The 16,953-nt window shown below is 37.7% G+C and overlaps 1 protein-coding gene across 8 annotated transcripts in view; it reads left to right on the plus strand.

Moving 5' to 3' along the window:
* The window catches only part of ATXN7L1 (ataxin 7 like 1), a 115,644-nt gene extending 101,273 nt beyond the window's left edge, over positions 1-14,371 (plus strand). For 5 of the 8 annotated variants that reach the window (XM_064656339.1, XM_064656342.1, XM_064656343.1 and 2 more), the window contains 4 exons: positions 694-815; positions 3,422-4,373; positions 8,432-8,506; positions 11,724-14,371. In XM_064656339.1, coding sequence (XP_064512409.1) covers positions 694-815; positions 3,422-4,373; positions 8,432-8,506; positions 11,724-11,765 — 1,191 coding nt within the window. In that variant the 3' untranslated portion in view covers positions 11,766-14,371. Of the gene's footprint in view, positions 1-693; positions 816-3,421; positions 4,374-8,431; positions 8,507-11,270 lie in introns of all 8 variants that reach the window. The other 3 variants (XM_064656340.1, XM_064656346.1, XM_064656341.1) reach the window with 3 other exon arrangements.
* The last annotated feature ends 2,582 nt before the right edge of the window (positions 14,372-16,953 follow it).

The following is a 16,953-nucleotide window of genomic DNA, read 5'->3' on the forward strand; positions in this document are numbered from 1 at the left end:
TCTTGTTTTCTGAGGATGATTTACAACAGGTTTCTCTACATCATGTAGATCGCTAAGACTTAACTGAAGCAAGGGTAGATTCCTGAGTAGGACGTTACAGGAAGTTCTCTAGAGGGAGTTACTCCTGAGCTCTGCAGAATTCTCAAAATATTTACTACTCCTCTAGATGATTTTCATGCACTGTGAAGAGTGTATCCTGTGTTCTGTTGTGGCACAGATGCCATAGATGATAATTTACTTTTTTACTGAAATGTCAGTGTATTTATTAAATACACACTAAAGATGTTCCTGTTGCACCTTTTTCCTCTTTAGTTATATTTTTATTACTGTTACTCAGTTTTGAGATTTAATATGCACAGAATAGTGTAACTTGTCTTTCTGAGGTAGTAAGAGTATTACTAATCAGCATTGCCTCCTTAAAAGTACTTCAGCAGTTACATTTTGTCTGACATTGACTCATTAGAAAAGTTGAAAATATACTTTACACTCAGTGAAACATTATGCACATATTTAATAATTTTTTAAAAAGTGTTTATGCTACAGAGAGCATGAATACTATAATAGTATAACACCTTTTTAAAGATGTTTTAGATGCATGATACAAATTACAATGGTTTTCCTTGATCTATCAATAAATATTATATAATATAGAAATACACTTTGTAAGCAACATTGAAATACCTTTTCTTTCAGTTCTGTTCATACGGCAGTCGCTTAATGGGAAGAGGGTACTATGTCTTTGACCGGAGATGGGACCATTTTCGATTCGCACTGAACTCCATGGTAGAAAAACACTTGAACTCACAGATGTGGAAGTAAGTGGGATTTTTACTCTTGGTGGGTACTTTAACATTTTTAATTCTGTAGAACTTCTAAATTAAACACTCCCTAAGCAGCTTTTGTAAAATTACCTCTGTATTAAGGCATAGCGGTAATATATGTACAAATCTTTTCTTTTAAGGAACACATAGCCCAACAGAACAATCTCCTATTCTGGTATAAATTTCTGCCAGATTTAGGGCTTTTTTTAGTCTATCTGAACCTGAATTTTGCCTAGATTCTTATATCTTTATCATGCCCCCATATCACCCATTCACGCTTTGCTCTGCGTTGTAAGATTCATGTGTTGTAAGATAAGGAACTCTATACACATTTGTCTGTAAGATGGAATATAATAGTCTTTTAGTCCGTAGTGTCCTTCCCACATTTGGGATCTTAAAATTCTGATTATTACTCACTGTTGAAGCACCTCTGTATCACATATGCAGGTTCCAAGCATTATAGGCTTTGACTATATAGATACATTAAAACAGATTACACTTCTAACATAGATGTTAATTCTTTAAAAAAAAAAACAAAAATAACTCATGGCATCTGCAGATAGAATTAATTTTGGGGGTGGTATTCTATTGCAGAATATGCATTCTTCTTCCAATGTAATGACACTAAAGTGCAGTGTTTCATGTCACTGTTTATTATCAGGACTGTGTTATATTCATTGGATGCCAGCCATTAGGTAAACAAGGTTTGATTTTTATTTAAATATATTTTTTAAACACTAAAGCTTGGCTTGTCTGACTAACCTGGTAACTTGATGATAACAGTGCCACTGTGCTAGAAGACATAGTTTGGAAATGGTTGGATTTGCTGTAAAAGGGCCAGTTTCTTGTCTGTTTAGATACTGATCATGCTCAATCTGCAAGGGGTTCCTCTTTTCTACTTTGTCAGTTTGGGTGTTAACTAGTGTCTGTCGCCTTCCACAAATGAAAATATTTTTGTTTCCTTTAATATGGAGATTAAAACTTATTATCTATTGGCTTTGTTTGTCAGGAGAAAAGATACTCAGGCATCTGAGCAAACATGTCATTAGTACCACTACTGTCACAGAAAACAAAAATAACCTCTGCAGTAGTTGTTCGATACAAGAAATAAAGAGACCTTACCCTGCTCCTACTAAATCCAATTTTATATGTTTTCCCAAATTCTGTTTACGTAATCTCTAATATTTTAATGAATTCCAGCAGTACTGACTTGTCTGTATAACACAGGAAGTTGACAGTGCTTAACCCCTGTTGTATTCCTCTCTTGTCCTCATCCCTCTGGACTGACCTTTTCCTGTGCTCCCCAAGCAGGGGTGTGTGTAAGTCTGGTATTTTACAGCTGGTGTTAGTGCAGCTCTGCAGCTGTGGCTGGAGGTGCAGGGATGCAAGGCTGTGTTTTGATATCATTAACAAAGTACTTCTATCCCTAGTTCTCAAAGTACTTCACAAAGATGGGTAGGAATTGTTGGCCCTTCTTTAAAACTAACCTGAGGAACGGCCCTGATAAGCAGCTTTGTTTGCGTTGTGGCAGGCAGTAGGAATTCCTCGTTTCTGGCAGCGTGGACTGTATGTAATCCCTTATGTAACTGTGCCATAAACAGTGTTCTGTCCAATGGTGTCCATGGGAGGAATACCATGAGAGAACACTGGTAATTAGGATTTGATTTATGATGAAACAGCACACCCAATGCTGCTCTTTTATCATACTTCTGTGAGGGCCTTTACAAACTGAAAAGGTGTCAGTAGTGGGGATAACAAGGGCAGAGTTATGGTGATGTATGGCTTCTTAACAAAGGGAAATAGGATTAAACTGTGAATTAAATTTTAGTCTAAATAATGGGAAAAGCTCACATGATAATTTTCCAAGAGACATTATGAAGGTTTGGTTCTTTGATAACACTGCATTAGATAAAATAATAGAAGATGATGGCTGAATGGAAATGAATTTGAATACATTCTACTAATTTCACAGGTAATATTATTAGATTTTATTGCAGAAGTGTGTTCAATTATTTATAAAGCTTATCAGGCATTGTTTAATATTTTGTCAATTTTTCAATATCAGTGAAAATTAATCAATAAATTCCCTATTTAATCCCATCTAACCAGCTCTCAAATGAGCTGTTGGAAATAGCACTGCATTTGGAAAGAGATGAGCTTTCCTCCTTAAGCTCAGTGATTAAGTGCTTCACAATCCCCCAGGCTGGCTCATTTGATCAAATCTAACCTGTGAGCTTAGGTTGGTATTGAAACTGTTCCACAACTTGAACTTTCAAGCAAAACATAAGCAATGAATGAAATGTAGTGACTAAGTTGTTTACAGGTGCCACCATCAGGCATTTTATTTGCATTTTTTAATTGTTTGGTAAAATAGGAGAGGAAAAAAGGAAATTAAATTTGTATTAAAGTGATTAAATTGGATTACTGTGCACTTAATTGCTATACCTGATTAATAAAATAGAAATCAAAATTAGAATGAACTCAGTTTACCTTTTTGAGTTAGTCCTTCACAGAAATTGTCTCCTATCTGCATTGTTTGGATGGAATTTTTTATGTATCTAAATCTCTCTTTTTTTTTTTCTGTTTCCTTTTCTGTTTAGGAAAATTCCTCCTGCAGCAGATAGTCCCATGCCTTCTCCAGCAGCACATGTCTCCACTCCTTTTCCAGCCTCAGTCTTACAGCCTTTCAGCAACCCCAGTGCGGTGTATATTCCTTCAACACCTATCAGTTCGAGAATCACTTCTTCTTACATAATGACATCAGCCATGCTATCAAATGCAGCCTTTGTGACAACGGCAGAGACGAATTCCATTATGTCACACACTACAGCTTTTCCTCATGTGGCTGCAAGCCTAAGTATCATGGACTCAACTTTCAAGGCGCCATCAGCTGTGTCACCAGTGCCAGCAGTCATCCCTTCCCCATCCCACAAGCCATCCAAAACAAAAACCAGCAAATCCTCAAAAGTGAAAGACCTGTCATCTCGGAGTGATGAGTCTTCAAGTAACAAAAAGAAAAAGCCGCAGTCGTCGTCATCGTCGTCGTCATCATCCTCATTATCTTTGCAAACATCTTCCTCATCTTCATTTTCAGGGTCCCACAAAAAGAACTGTGTCCTGAACCCCAGTTCAACGTTGAACTCCTATCAGGCTACATCCTCCTATAACAGTGTGTCTGTGCACAATACCAATAACGGAACAAGCCCACTCAGTGCCAAATCGGAGCCCTCAGGACGGACTTCATTATCAAGTAGTTCAACAGACTCAGTGAAACACATGAGCATGGTAGTGAGCAGTATTGACTCTTCTAATCTGTCTGTATCTTCTCTCGTGCACCACTCAGGGGACCACTCCCTGGGAGCACATAATGCAGTGTCTTCTCTACCCCTTTCTTTTGACAAATCAGAAGGAAAAAAACGTAAAAACTCTAGTTCTAGTAGCAAAGCCTGTAAAATCACTAAAATGCCTGGTATGAATAGTGTTCATAGAAAGAGCACTGCCAACCTTATTTCTGCGGTGCCAGATCCTACAAGCAGCTCCATCTCTCGGCAGGTAAGGGACTCTTCCAGTTATTTTTTTGCAGATCATGTCTGACTTCCTTGAAATATTTCATGCATTCTTGAAATGAAAATACTGTGTTTGCTTCAGATTGGTTCTCATCACACAGCTTACTTTCTAGGTTAATACAGAAACGTATTTGTATTTGTTTTGTACCAGTCATAGATGTTTTGAGAGCTAAAAAAATTATATATATATACTTTCTCAAAATATTTTTATGAGATTTTTTTATTCAATTAATAAAGTAGCCATTTGTATCTATGAAAGTAAAATTGAGTGTCCAGAATGAATACTTTTTAGAAAATATTTTCTTTCTTAATTCTCATCTCTCTGAAATAAATTGTGTCATTAAAACAGGAAGATGAGAGTCAGAATTTCTGTTTGTTTCTTTTCCTAACCTTGTTGCTGATTCATTTCTTAATGTGGTGCAAGTCTCCTCATTTCTCTTCTGTAAAACACTTATATCTACCTTTCTCCTGGGGAGAGTCTGAGACACCTGACCTCAGATGCCATTTCCTGTTCAAAACTGGAAAAATTAAGGAATTAAGATCTTAACCAGATGAGCTTAGTGGACATTTGGTTATATTTTTTAGTGTACATAAGTTCAGAATACTGGAGGTAGTGCAACAGATGAGGTTACACACGCTTACTTCATTATGAATAGAAACAGATCTTTGGCCTCTCTTTCAGTGGTGCTATAAAAGGACAAAAGTGTTTGTGAAGTAAAATTTGGTGGGAAAACTGCCAATACGATCTTTGTAATAATGTACTGTTTCATTCTGCCAGCCTGCCCAGTGCTGTGCAGTGCACAGAAAACAACACTTGGCCCTTGTGTCTGGAAGACAAAGCCATAGAAAACAGAATACCTCAGAGAGTCCAGAGAACGTAGCTTAGGAATCTTTTTTTTGGTTGTGAAACTCTCATTTCTTAAGGATATTGCGCGTTAAATGGAATTTTGAAAAGGAGGTGGTAAGGGCAAGGCAATCTGTAAGTAACAGCAGGCAGAAATGGGAGTGGAAAAAAGGAATAAATGAATCCTAAAGCTGGTATAGCAGTCAGAGTGAAAGTCTCAAAGAATGGCCTAGCAGGTATATTTTCTCTTTCCTGCTTCCAGCAGAGGTACAACAGAGATGACTTGTTTGGCTTTTTAAAATGGGTAGTGGTGTTGTCTTTCTATTGAAAGCCTCTTAAATGTGTCCAATCAGAACTGATCTTTAAGTAACTGAAGTCAGCAGAGGATGCTTTAAATTCCTCATTCTGTCACACATCTCATTTTTGAAATATGTGTGTGCCCAAAAAGATTAAATTGCCCTGAGGTATATGGTGTCAAATGGGAAGAAAAAGTAAGTACAAATTGTTACTTTGATTCAAACATAGGTAGTAGGAAATTAATTGTATCATCTTTTCACAGGACATAGACTGCATCTGTAGCTTGTGCAGTCTGAGGAAGTCTTACAGCTACATGCAGGAGGTTCTGAGTTCAAATTCTGACTCTCCTAGGGTTTAAATCTGTTCCTGTGGGTCATTCCTGTTCCAATTTGTGATGTATTTCATCATGTTGCACAGTAATAGAAGTAAATAAACTGCAAAGAATCAATCGGAAGTCTTTACTGAATTTTTGTAAAAGTGTAATTCTGACTAATATTTTTTCCTTACATAAAAGGTTAAATATTTGTAATAAGTGTAGCAATATACAGATATTTAAACATAATGTTTTATACGTATGTACAGGTGCCTACATGCATATATGTGTATAAGTATATAAGTAATAGTTCGTCACACTTTCCTCTTATACTGCCGGTTTTTGGAGCTACAGCAGTAATCAAAAATAGGAGGAAAAATGGAGTTCATTGTATTGCAGAAGTCTAACTGGCTGCTAATTGTCTTTGTGACAAGCATACTGTATGCAATACAAAATAAATGGAATTTGTACCCACTTATGCATATGGGTCAAATAATATTACATACTCTACATGTGAATATTAAAGCTCTGGAGAATACAACACTTAAATTCCTTTTTAAGCTGTGCCGTTTGACTTGCTGTGTTCTAGAAATGCAATCACAGTAAAAATCCCACCCAAAAATATGGTATTGCTTAAAATCTTGCTCCTGATCCTTGATGTAATAGGGCAGATTAAAGACTAGGAACACATTAAAAAAGGTCAAGTGACGGGTGATAGGCTATGGTATAGGTTTTGTTCATTTAATTCAGCTCTGGACTGGAAGATAGTAACTGGAAGTGTTGACCACTGGGTTTTGAAGTATACTTTTATTTTTAAAAGAGAGAGGAAAAAAAAAAAGGGGCTCACCGTAGTCTTCTTGAAATGGTGTTCCCATCATTCAAGACCCAAGACATCTTGGAATCTGTCTTTATTTTCATGGAGTGCTGTAACCGCTCAGCCTCTGTGAATGGCCCTTCTGTCCTGGAGCGCAGGCAGGATGGTGCCTGAGGCCAAACATGGTCCTGCAAAGCTGTGCTGCTTTGTCTGACCTAGAGAGTCGGTCTGTTAGTAGAAGGAGCACCGATTGCATGAAAGCCTAAAGAGGTACAATATTCCCTCTCATGATTCTAGGATCTCAGCACGTCCATTTCCTAGTGACTGTTTCTCCATTTAAAAGGTGGACATTACGAAGGGTTTTATGAATGTTGTAAATGGTGTATTTAGTGATTTGCACATGTGCCATCGTGTTCTGAATGGCTTGGAAGGGTACAAGGTTGTGTATCCTTAGTCAAGATCTGTATATTGAATATTATTCCCTAGAGAACAGCTGTGGCAGGCAAAACAACATGCTAAAGGCAACAGGATGGGCAGAGGCCCACCCTTTTAATCTTTGTGCATCACCCGAGCGCCTTAAGAACTGGCTGTAAATAAAATCTTTAAACATTTCTTCTGGACAGAATGTGAACAGAGAACACTGTTTTAAACAGTCACTGTATGAGAAAGGGCAGATGTGGAGAGGGAGACAGGGGCTACCTTTCACTCTGTATGTGAAATGGCAAAGTAACAAACGATGCTGTGGAGGGGAAGGAGAAGGCTGCTGTTGTGAAGGCCCTGCCAGGCAACACCACAGCCCCACCGAGCCAGTAAGAAACTGGCTACTGCATTTCTCACTGTTTAGAAGACAGGTCCTTGCTACCTCTCCATCAAATGATTTAAGTTGACATTACTTGAACTGCAGTGACCTTGTGAATAACTCTTCACACTCCAGTCATCTGCCATTTGCAGACAGATGTCCATGGTTAATCTTTGTCAGCCTTGTAACCCCTGAGGAACTACTCCTCTGACTCAACAGCTGTCTCCCTTTCTGTATCACAACAGAAATATCTACACCATGTTTATGGGTCATTGTAGAAAAACCTGACAGGTTGCTCTTGCAGAGCGCTGTAATCTCTCAAACATGGAAATATATAGTTGAGTATTGCAATATTATAACTAAGTATTTTTAAAATGTATGTATGTGTACTACAATTAACACACGTTCCCAGGGAAATTCTCTGCTGCAGTAAATGGATACAATTGCAAATTTGAATCTCTGGAGTTTGGTTCTTCTGGTTAATATTTGCTTTATTGAGCAACGATAAATGAAGATTCAGTATGGAAGAAAATGGAATAACTTAGCACATGCTCTGGTCCTTGGCCACTTGCTTTAAACTGCCCAGGACTGGGGAAGGTCCCTGGGGAGGAGCCTGTGACCTCGAGCACTCTGTGCTCTCTGACCAATTGCTCTAAGTGACTCCAGGCACTAGAGAAACAAGTTTCATTCTAGAGAGGTGGGAATTTACAGTCTGTATTCCCTTGGCAACTGTCTTATATGTTGTTTTCTGAACTGTAATAGTATTTATGTTCCTTTTAAGACTTTATTTAAGGTATACAGGCTCTGAGAGTTAATGATGATTCTATCTGAAGTGCATCTTTTGCAATAACAAAATACCAGTGTTCAAAATGCAAAGCAATTAGTGCCATGTTACAGACGAAAGGGAAGGCCATCACCAGCATCCGCATTCAGCTGACAAATATGCCTCTCAATACTGCTCAATTAATGTCTTTCAGATTGGAAAAAATAGCAGTGTAGCTTTGTCACAATCCAGTCCTTCGAGTACATCAAACCCAGTACACAACAGACAAGTAAGTTGCTTTATAAACAGTGTACTTAAGTAGTCTGTAAGAGGTTTTGAAATATTTTATACTGTAAAATCTTAAAATACAATTTCTTTATGAATACAGTTCTTTACAGAAGCTTTCTTTTGGTGAACTAATATTAGATTTCTCCTTTCATGTAATTTTTCCAGCTATTTTCCCCTCCAAGATTTATGAATTACAAATTTTCTGCTTGTTTTTCACCACCTGCACTACACCTCAGGTTGGCTCATGTGCTCCCTGGCTGTTGCTTTGGTGACACAAGCTCAGCAGCAGCAGCAACAGCTCTCTGTGCAGGGTTCAGCTGAGCTGATGTGGTTTTTCTGTCCAGCTTCTCTTGCTGAGCGAGGTGGCTCAGCAGAGTCCCCAGACTGGCATAGGAGGGGCAACGTTTGAAAATAGGCCGGAAATGAAGTAGCAAAGGGAGGACAGAAACAGGATAGAGAAGACAGGGCACTTGACTATTCAGAGAAACTAATCTGAAAGCATAACTAATCCATGTGTAATCTTAGTCCTTCCTAGACTGTGAGAAATCCTGAGCACTCCCACCTTACCTGTTTATCACACAGGCTATGAGTTGGGTAATGATAATAAATGCTGTAACTCAGCTTTTTTGTGAGAACAGGTGCTTGACCCATGCTCCAACCCTCATCTGTCTGGAGAACTGATACACTAGTTTATTTGTTTTAATAAAACTTGACTCTCCAAGTTGAGTACTTTATCAAGAATTCATTATCAAGTTCCTTAGTATGAAAAGGTTTCCCAGCTCAACAAGGTGTCCAGAAGATTTTTGTATACAACCAGTCAGTGTTTTAGAATTCTGTTACATATTTTGGCTAAATTATACAGAAGTAGTTATTCCAAATGGTTGTGCTGTTTAGTTTCTGCTGTGTAGACACAGCAAAAGAACAATAATGATTGTAATAATGATAACCCATCACTGTATCCCAATTAAAATTACTCTGAATCACTCATATCTTGAGATGAACTGCCAAACAGTATTTTTTTTTCTCTCAAAGCAGTATATGTATGAAAGAAATACTCTGAAGAGAAAAAAGTGGAAACTTTCTTCATACTTTTACTAGGGGTTGGCATTTTCCTATGTGAGACACTGTCGTCCAGCTGCCACTGACAAACTTGGGATAAAACTGTTTTTGCTTTAACCTCCTGCTCCTGTGTTAGTATAATATACACACTACCCGGAAGCAGAACTTGTTGGGATCTGTTGCCTAGATCCCATGGGGAAAAGCTAAGAGTACAAAACATTAATTTTGTGGCAGCCTTATGTAAACTGAGGCTATTGCAGAGCTCTTCAGCTGCCTGTTTTCATAACTTTATCAAAAATAGAAGTGTTTTCTTGTTTTAAGCCTCACAAACTCTTTATTTTTAAAAATATGTTTCTGTCAGTTTGGTAGTTGAATGTGGAGCTCAGAGTACAAACACAAAAGAAAATCAAGTTAATATTAAGTGTTATTGACCTTCTTTTTTTTAACTAACACAGGATTTTAGTATATGAACCATGAATAATGATTCCCTATTTAATAAATGCTTGTCGCTTTCAAATCTGAGCTGGTTTGTTGACAGCTTTTATCTTCAATCTAGCAATGAAACAGTCTCTAAATAAAATTTCCGTCTTAAACTGTGCTATAATATTTCATTATGAAGGTGTTAATAATTAGGTAACAATAAGTGGATCTATAGTATATGCTGTGTCAGTAAAGATATAACTGGGGAACGTGAGCTGTCTTGTTTTTAATGTTAGTGTTGTTATAACCATGATAATCAGGGAGTCCAAGTGAAGCAAGGTCTGTAGGGAGAGACAATCTTTGCTATACACCAGGGGTTTATATTTGGAAAAATCAGGCAAGTTTTCATGAATACATCACAACAACAGACTTCTAACAATGCAGTTGGAAGCAGAGTTGCAGCTGACAAGCTAAATGTGCATATGGAGCAGTTCCTCTGGGCTGGCTCTGCTGTGTTCCCTGGCCAGGCAACCTGCCGGGGCTGTCTGCTCGTGCAGAGGGGGAGCCAAAGGGAGGAGGAGGTGGTTATTTCTCAAGAGAAGGGAGGGGGGTCCATAACTCATCACGAGGCCGAGTGGCTGGGTGAGAATGTGGCATTTGGGAAGCTGTGTTAGGCTGTAAACCCAGTCATGTGTGCACCTGTGACCGCCTCGTGCAGTCCAACTGGGAAAGCTTCCTGCTCGCCTTCCAAAGGCGGCCGGTTGGAGCCGAGAGGACATAAGGCAATGCTGGGAAAGTCACCTGCCACCCATAACTGGGTGTTTCTCATTATTGAGTTGTGAGTTCAAGGTGGCCTGTCATTGTTCTGATGTCAAAGGAGTAGTTTCTTTCAGTCATTTGCTCCCTGTGTTGAAGTGCACTCGGGTGCTCCCGTGAGGATAACTGTTGTGGGCCCGTCAGTTCTCTCCCATCTCATTAAACTCAGGTTAAACTAAGACAGATTGTTCTCAATTAATGTTTAATTTGAATGTTGCTGCATGTCTTTGAGACTTGACAAGGGATTGTATACATAAAAGCATGCCTGTTTTTCCAACAATTGTTGCTTTAGTAGAAATAATACTACCTTTCTCTACAAAAACTACTTGGTTTTTAACAAACATTAATGGAATGGTAGTTTTACAATCAAATTATTTGTGCTAATATAAACTATGTATTAAAAGTTTGTTTTCTTCAGATTTTATCCTTGTTCCAGGTTTTTAACTAATCAAGTGTTTTTGTCTTCATAGTGCTTTTAGGTGCCTGAAAGTGTTAACACTTCAAGACCTCAGTATGCGGTGGTTTTTAAATACTGAGTAACTAGATCATTTTATTAAGGGAAGGTGACAACGTGTATGCTGTGTGAGGATTCCTTGTGCATGAAAACATGCTGTGTAGAGGAAAAGATTCTTCAGAGTTGTCGTCTAATTGCTGCTCTTTATTTGTAATGATACACCAAGTTAATGAACATGAGATTCACCAAAGCTTATTAAAATCAGACAGTCCCAAAAGGAAATATGCTGTTTATTCAAAGCAGTTCCTTTTCTTAAAGGTCTAATGTAGTCAGTAAACAGGGAGAAAATTTAGTTCAGGGACTTGAAATAAGTTCCTGCTTTGAGTACTGTCAGACACAGACATTATTGAAGTGTTTTATACCAAAAGACATTGTGTGATTTTGAACCTGGCTCTGGTTTCTCTTTTAGAAGACATCAAACCGGACTGGTAGAATAAGGACTCTTCCATAACAAGGAAAAGGAACCAGCCTATAATCTCTAGCTCTCAGCAGCCCTACTCCACAGGGTTTTTCTTTTCTATGTCCTGCAGATGGATTTAACCTTTTATGAATTTGTGGTTTTAAAGAGAATTAAATTTACAGAAAACTGTAATAGTGATTTGTTTAGTTTTTCCACTTGTATTTGCCACTGATCTGTGCGTTCTGCTTGGTTATGTTTCATGCCTTTTAAAGCTGTTAGCGTTGCAATGCTCCCTTTGTTTCCTTACCAGAACACAGTGGACATTCCAAAAAAAATCCAGATCATAATTTGAATTTATTTAAAGGATCTCCAAATTTTTTCATTAAATAAAAATTACAGTAATTCTGTATTTAAGCTTGTCCTATGGATAAAAATTGAGTGCATTTCTTAGTAATTTACAAACAGCTGGGGCACTGCAACTTTAGGGACTAATCCTGACTGGTGCTCTGTACCTACAGCATTTAATAATTTCAGTGGGAATTCTGAGTGTTCAGCCTCTTCCAGGATCAGGCTCTTAAGGAATCCATACTTCGATCGATGCATAGCGGAGTTTGGCACCAAACTGCAATTACTGTTATCAGGGGCTCAACGTGTAAAATCCCCACATCCCGTGGGATTTCTAGACCCTTAAGAACACAGCACTTGATAACTTCAGTGAACAGTTTGGGTTTGCAAGGACAGGAGTTGAGCAGATTGGCTTGCATTAATAGAATTGCACTGACAGTGTTTCTTATAGGATTACTGAATAATTTTTTAATAAAATATAGATTTTATAATCAGGAAGCCAATACTAGGTACTGGAACAATAGTCAGAGGAGTTAATTTTTATTTCTACAGTGTTAAAAGTGCACTTATATGCTGGTTTATTTACATCTTGGGGAAAGGCGAGAGACTGCAAATAGGGAGATTATTACTACTTTCTTTTTTAAAAAAAGAAGGCTTAAGGCAAATTTTAAGACTAAAAATGTTTAAGCAATTATAAACAAGGCTAGACCCTTTGAAAAAAAGTTTAGAAATATTCTTAAAATAAATTTTTATAGTGTTAATTTTGTAATAATTTATGTTTTGCTATACTTCAGAGCTAACTGACCGGTATAGTTTCAGAAACAGTATGAAACTTAGGAAAGTTTAAGCAATGTTTATATTTTTAAAATGTTCTTTGAATTATGTTTTTATTGTACATTTCTTCAGACTGAAAAATGTGTACATATCTTTGTTATTTTTGCACAATTTTTGTCTTGTTCAGTTTTAGGAGCAGTACTATGTTGATTTTTTTAATTTATTTTGAGTTATAAAACTGCAGGATTTTAAAAATCTCAGTAACAAAGTCATCCTCTGTAATCAATGAACTGCTATTTCTAGTTGTTGAGGGAAAACAGTGGTTGTGAGATTCAGTGGTTGCTTCTGAGAATTAATGCTAATCAGCGACTGAAGGAGCAATTTTGTAGTTTTAGGAAGCTTTAGCTGTTTCCATGCATCCTCTAATTGGAAAGCTGAATTATGGAGCCTGTCCTTTGAATGCTGCTTAAATTTTGTTTTCAACTGGCTTACACCTGACAGCATTTCAGGAAAGTTAAGCACGAAGCAAAAATCCCGTGGTGTTCTTTCATCATCAAAGAGTCATTACTTAATTAAACGTATCGAAAATTTTAGCCTGCAAAGTGAAATGGAATAAACGTTTGGGAAAAAAACGGATACAAACTGGACCAGCCTATAATGCATTCTTAGTGTAGCATTCACTCAGTAGTTCTTTTTCTTCCCCATTTGCCTGAAAATCTTGTGATTTGTTTCCAGCAATAGAGGCTCAGAAGCTTTGGTTGTTACACATACGCAATGCATAGGCCCGTCAGCCATAAAAAGCGACTTGGATAACTTGTATGCCTTCTTTTGTATCGATGTAACAATTGTAAATAGTGCTGATCGACCTTTGTAGAGAATAGTTTATACAGCATATTCTATTATTGCTGATTCTCAGTGAACTATTGTTTTAAAAAAAAAAGAAGAAAAAAAGAAATTTTTCTATTTACACCTTATATTTTGTTATGCTGTTGACCCATGGCACTTTAACAAAACTCTGTGGGTTTTGCATAGCTGGTCAGTCATGGGATATATTAAATAACTGTTGTTGCACAGAAATGAATTTGCACCTGCTATATTGTGCTTTCCTACTACAGATTTTAGAACCTTTTCCAGAAGACTTTTGAAGAAAGCATGTCCAATCATTCTAAGAAAAAAAAAAATGCCATACTTGTACAGCCAATTTCTTTTCTACAATCCATATTTTGTAACACTAAGTATTTTCATTCTTTGTCCTGCACCTTTATGTATTAGCAGTATCAAATAGAATTCATTCCATGCTTGTGATAATTGTAAGCAGAATAAATGTCTAAAGTAGGTGTAAATAGTAAATTCTATGGCTTACAGTTTAAAAAAGGAAAACCAGAACAAACATGTATCTGATTGATACTGCCATGGTTCAACACCGGGCCTGGAGATATTCTCTAGTGAGCGATTGTATTTTTTGTTTTTTTGCTTTATTATTATTTTTTTTTGTAACATGGCTTTGTAAATAAAATAATTTATATGTTTGTAAGAAACAGATGGGGTTTGTCATTATTTCTCTTTGCAAAGCAAAAATGGTGTGTATTACAGGACTGCCCTTTCTCTTCCTAGAGGCTGAAATACACTGTGCAGATACCCAGCTCTGAGAATTCCATGGGTAGTTCAAAAGATCTGCCCACATTTCTGTACAAGGCTGAATTGCTTTGGGATTATTTTTGGCATTCATGTCTAAAATATTTCTGTATTTATGTGTCAGGACACATGCAATGATCAGCTATTCAGGTTTTTTGCACTGATAAATCATTTTTAAATTCCTTTGCTTAGCTGAATGCATTTTCTCATTCCTTATCAGTGTAAGAATTAACTTCGTTACAGCTGCTAGATTTAGGAATTCTCACTTCAATGGGCAGTACAAATTTATAACCAGCCTTTTTATCGTTGTTAATACTAAAAATGCAGCTCTTATCTAGGCGTTAAGATTCTTGTTCTGTGTAAAGCCTGTTCCAATTACAGATCAAATGAGACTTAAATTGTTCATTGGCTCGACAGCTCTGCAGAGAGGATTGCAGTTTTTTTCTCCCGCAGCCACCCTCTTCTGCAAATCTGGGGAAGATGTACGTTTTTATGCTCCTTTCCTGAAGTATCTGGAAACTGTCTCAGAGATACTTTAGGGAAGATGCTCACAATTACAGTATGATCTTTTTTAAAAACAAGCAATTTGGACTGAAAACTGCATTTTTGTGTGCACACATAGAACTGGCAGAGGAGTTGGAAGCTGGGCTGCATTACAGGAAACAGGAATCGAAGGAGGGAAATTTTACCTTCTAGGTAAACAGCTTTTTGTGTAATGTCTTGCACCTTCTGATACCTATTGCAAAAGCTACAATTAGCACAATTAGTGCCTTGGTCTGAGCTGCTTGTTTTGAAAGCTTTTTTTGTTTTAGTCTTGAGTTTATCTTCTCCAGTATAGAAAAAATGAACATCATGAATAACAGTAGATGGTGAAGTTTCATCTGATGTGAGTGGTCCCCGTGTATGGCTGAAGAGTGACACTGTGTTTGTAAGATGCTTTGCCACTTCTGGCAGCCATTAGAAATTAAAACTATAGCTGAGAAAAGAGAATATTGCTGCCATGAGTTCTTTTAGCTGCTTGCCATCGTTGCCCGTGGCCAGCAAAGGTTGAAAACCACTGCCTTTATTTCCCAAATATGAATCAGTAGGTTTTTAGCTCTTGCAAGTTGTTCTCTTATTTGGAGTGGGGTTTCCCCTCCTTTTTTTTCGGTTATGCACCAAGTAGCTGGTAGCACTACTCTCCTGCTCACATTCTCAAACACGCTCTAAATAATAGTTTCAGAGGGTGGCAGATCACACTGTAAGTTTTTTATTCATTGCACTCTAGTTTTTATGCTTCTGTTTTTACCACAGAACTATTTATTTTAGAAGGAAATCATTGCAGTGTGCAGCCAGTATCTGTTTTATTCTTCCAAATCTGTCAGGATTCACAATTGGAAAAAATGCCAAATACTGATTCCAGAAATATTTGGAGGAGAGTCATACAACAGATTCAGACTTCAGAACACAAGAATGTGTATTTCATGCAAATTTTTATGCTGTTTGCTCCTTGAGGACTTCTAGTAGTTCTAAGTAACTTCTCAAAACAAGTGCAGATCTCTTTTATATGATACTTTCCTAAGTAGAAGAAACCTAAAGCTGATCATTCAGCAGCAGGTCTCTGTTTGCCCTTCAGCTGGAGCATCCATGGCAGACAGGACATGTACTCATGTTCTCATTTTGTAAAGCACCACAAATGACACAGGCTGGATTCTTTTTTGGAAGATTTCTCTTGTGTATGACTGACCCAGAAATATTTAGCTCTAGTCTGTGATCTGCTCTCCCTACAGAAGGGAGAGGAGAAGCTTTAGGGGAAGTTTGCCAGCAATAATCTCATGATCCAGGAGAACTTGATTTGCTGGGAAGGACACGAGTAGGGATTTGGGATCACAGAGTCACAGTATATTCTGAGTTGGAAGGAACTCACAAGGAACATTGAGTCCAACTCTTAAGTGAATGGCCCATGCAGGAATCAAACACACGACCTTGGTGTTTATTAGCACCATGCTCTGACCAGCTGAGCTCATCTCAGGGTTGAGATGGTGCACAACATCCAGCTGTGCCCTTTGCAGGTTTCCCAAACCTGGCAGATTTACCTCTGAAATTGAATCTAGATTTGATTAACTTGGAGCAGTTGCCAACATGGTTGATATGACACCACAGGAGTAGTTTTGCAGAAAAGTTGTCTCACACGAATATTTACAAAATGCCACAGGTGTGAAGGCCTTTTGGTGTAAGTTCTACACATACTGCTAGAATAAAAGCATCTGTGGTCTTAAGAACTATGGGCTCAGAGCCACACTTAAACAGACAAATCTACTATACTCAAAGAATGCAGGCTCCTGATAAAGTAACTTCTTTTTCCCCTTTGCCTTCAGCAGGAGTCCCACTGTAGTTCTAGGAAATGAGTTTCTTGGGTTTTCAGCCAGCTGGGAAGTGGACAGTTCTGTAAGACAGCAAAGTGTCCTGACACTAAACTAGCCTTTTTGTGACATATTTTTACTTT

Source organism: Pseudopipra pipra, chromosome 5 (genome assembly GCF_036250125.1).
Source record: "Pseudopipra pipra isolate bDixPip1 chromosome 5, bDixPip1.hap1, whole genome shotgun sequence".
Lineage (NCBI taxonomy): Eukaryota > Metazoa > Chordata > Aves > Passeriformes > Pipridae > Pseudopipra > Pseudopipra pipra.